The 3,422-nt window shown below is 41.9% G+C and overlaps 1 protein-coding gene across 1 annotated transcript; it reads left to right on the forward strand.

The window, feature by feature from the left end:
• Positions 1-980: 980 nt before the first annotated feature.
• Positions 981-3,135, forward strand: LOC129869295 (urotensin-2B-like). Its single transcript, XM_055943650.1, has 5 exons — positions 981-1,204; positions 1,584-1,688; positions 1,828-1,865; positions 2,221-2,314; positions 2,465-3,135. The coding sequence occupies exons 1-5, from the start codon at positions 1,105-1,107 to the stop codon at positions 2,488-2,490; spliced, it is 363 nt and encodes a 120-aa protein (XP_055799625.1). The 5' UTR covers positions 981-1,104; the 3' UTR covers positions 2,491-3,135.
• Positions 3,136-3,422: the final 287 nt, after the last annotated feature.

Consider the following 3,422-nt stretch of genomic DNA (forward strand, 5'->3'; position numbering starts at 1 on the left):
GGATATCAGATATGGCTTTCATCAAAGCAATCTGTCAGGACATAACACCATCTGCTTTGACAGTTGACACTATTATAGAACTTCATTTATTGAATGATTCCAAAAGTACACCATACAGCCAGAGGTACAGACAGTGTCTAGGAACGTTTTGCTCTGCAATGTGAGTCATGCCTGGAGATCCATCAAGTTATTGACTATATTTTCCACAAGAGGACCGGACTGTTTCACAAGATGCAATATATCCTTGATGTTACAAGGTTAATTCACTGTGACTCACTCAACCAGGTTCTCTAAATCCTCAAGCCCCGAAATCTGTATTATAAGGATATGTGATGTTTATTTGGGATGAGAGGCACACCTAGACGTCAATAACTTCCTCAGAGGAAGACAAAGGTGTCAATGAAAACAGCACTCAAGAAGCTTTATGACAGAAACAGGCCAATCAAAATGGGTGCCAGGCACTTCATTTAACTAAAACTGCCGTGCATAAACACAGCAGCCATTATACTGACAGAGTTGTGAGCCGTGATTTCCGGCTACAACAGCCGGGGTCACGTGGTTTGACCTCGGTGATGGATGTTCAATCAGCCCCACATTGGTGCCGATGCTCAGACCTGGAGCCAAGATTGAAGAGCTCATCTCTGGGGCATGGTGCACTTTATAGGGACAGAATCAATTCACTTCTCCCCGTCCAATTCTCCCTCTATATTCTTAAGGAAGTAATTCATGTAAAGGAAAAGGACAAAGTGCCAAGAACATCTGACTGTCATCTCCCGTAAATAACAGGTGATAGACGACTTTCTCACTCTGCTGGCTTTGTATCTGTCGTGTTGATGAAGAGCCACTGGCCACGGATCCAGATCGTCATATTTCTGTCAGCCACTACATGGTCCCTCTTGCAAAGGACGGTGGTCCATTGACGAAAGCCATGGTGACTACCAATTGATTGAGTGCACTGGGGGGCTGACTGCCCCCCCTCCTTCTTCCACATCTGACAGGATAAAAGTATAGCTGGGATGGACCAAAGGCAGTGGATTGCTGGGGCAGGTTGAGAACGAGTAGATACTACAGTAAGCACTTCTTTGGGACCGTTGCTTCGTTGACATGGACAGTTTTGTCTCTGTGAACTACTGGCTGGGACTGCTAGCTTTTCTGCTTCTACAAGGGGTAGTCAGTGTGGAGGGCAGAAGCATCTTCAACCCTGGTGAGTCTGCTGGTTTGGTGAATGAATGTGTACTAGCTGCTGGCCTATTTGAGGCATAGACTACCTGAATATGTAGGCAGTCTGAGGACGCTGGTTACAACTATGGGTTAATTCCCAGCTGTTTGCATGCATTGTCAGTTGTTATACTGTGAGCATGCAAAAGCATATGAATAATTATTTTGTTGGTATTCTATGGCAAAGTCATTTAGTGTTTGCTTGGCAATTCAATTGTGTTCGTCGAACAATACTGTTAATACTACACTGTGAATGTGGCTCAGTTTAAAGGGGATATTGTGTAATTATATATTTATGTACACTAGGTGCTTTTGAAGTTGTTTACAGTAAATCAGATGTATTGCCGTTTTTTCCACATATTCAGGAAACCATGTATATCCCCAAAGAGGAGACACAGATGCCCAGAACAAGATTCTAGCATTGTTACTACATAGAAGCTTAGAACCTTTTGAAAGAAGTGACACTTTAGGTAAGGTTTTTACAGTATATCACACACACACACTACAGTATTTGTTAATGTAAAAAATAGAAGGATGTGTATATATAATATTACATGGACTGTTTCTCAGGTTTGCCGTTTACGCTAACACATTTTTTCTTCTCTGCAGGTTTAGAGTTTGCCAACAAGCTAGCGGAGCTGAAGGAGGTAGGTCATTCAAGTGTTTGGTACACACAGAGTGCAACAGTTTAAGCAATTGGTGTGTTCTGTGCAGTCATATATTTCATCCAGCTGAGAAGACGGCATGCTTTTTAAGCAGGGCTTATGAGATGAGCAGGTAAACATAGTTCTCCTTGACTGAGACACTGAAAATTCCTCTGGGATTTAGCCTTTACATCAAGCAAATCTACCTATTGTCTGACGGAGTTCAAATGAGAGCTCTAGCAGCATAATCTCTCATGGCCTTGGATAGGGATTACCTTACCTGAGAGACGGCACCTTCCATAAAGACCGACACGGGGATCCTTTGGCCGTCTGTAACCACTGTGTTCTCTCCTTACAGATAGAGGCTTTGAAGGTGGACTTAGAGCTGGAAAGGGAGATCTCATCAAACACACTAGCAGAGGACGAGTCCATACCGAGGAAAAGGGCTGAGCGTAAGTTTCTTATTGCTTATTGTCGGCGATGGCACTGATTTCAGTCATAACACATTTCATTTCCTATAGTGGTCTTCATTTTAACAGCAAAATTATTCTCCTCCTTGTAATCGAGCAAGAGACTGAACAGTGTTTTCTCTGTGTCCACAGCCTGTTTCTGGAAGTACTGTGTATGACAGCCTAAGGGAGAGAAGAACCTCTGAGTCCTGCTGCATTGCCCTAACGCTCCAAAGACTCAACACGCTCACAGACATCAACACAACTCACCCATTACCAAATGTTTAAATGTTGTAACGTAACTAATATACTACTACTATAATGTACTCATCACTGTGCTGTAACCTCTGTGCTGATGTCGCAGTATCGGGCGTCTACAGGTATTTATAATAGGTTCAATGACTGTTGGGTCTAAATCAGGGTGGGCATAAGGTGACATTTTATTTGTGTTGTTTTGCATAATTACCTTGTAGTGCATAATTGCCTCAAACGACTGAAACTACTTGATGGACAGTCCTGTATTGGATGTAATGTTTCAGATGCTTCTCTACAGAACTCCAACTTTTGCGATGACAAGGAGTTATCAGCATTTCTCTAAGAATGGAACGTATTGTTGTCCCAACCTAACATATTAGTCTGCTGACAAAGGACTTGGTCCATGTTTCCACGCCCAGAGTAAGTGTCCTCTTCTCAACATGTTGACTTTGTCTTCCTCTAGTGGTAAATGGGTGCAGTGACGCAATTCATGTACTTTCCATTGTCAAATATCAGTATTGTTTTGATGAATGTGTTACCGTTTCCTTCATTTAATAAACTATATATTATCATGCTAGCTTGTGTCTTGGCTACCAGTGATTATGTCACTCCAGGAATAGAGAAATAAATGGTTAGATCAACCCCTGAATTGTAAGTCACTGGATAAGAGCGTCTGCTAAATGACAAAAATGTGAAATGTAAGGACCAGGGCTGTTTTGGAAATGTTTGGCTATCTTTAGGCTATATCTTTTGCCTGAATGAAACACCTTTACGACTCAGTCGCAAAGACAAGATCTGGCAATTTTTATTTATTTATTTATTTTACCGTTATTTTACCAGGTAAGTTGACTGAGAA

The sequence above is a fragment of the Salvelinus fontinalis genome, chromosome 14 (assembly GCF_029448725.1).
Source record: "Salvelinus fontinalis isolate EN_2023a chromosome 14, ASM2944872v1, whole genome shotgun sequence".
Lineage (NCBI taxonomy): Eukaryota > Metazoa > Chordata > Actinopteri > Salmoniformes > Salmonidae > Salvelinus > Salvelinus fontinalis.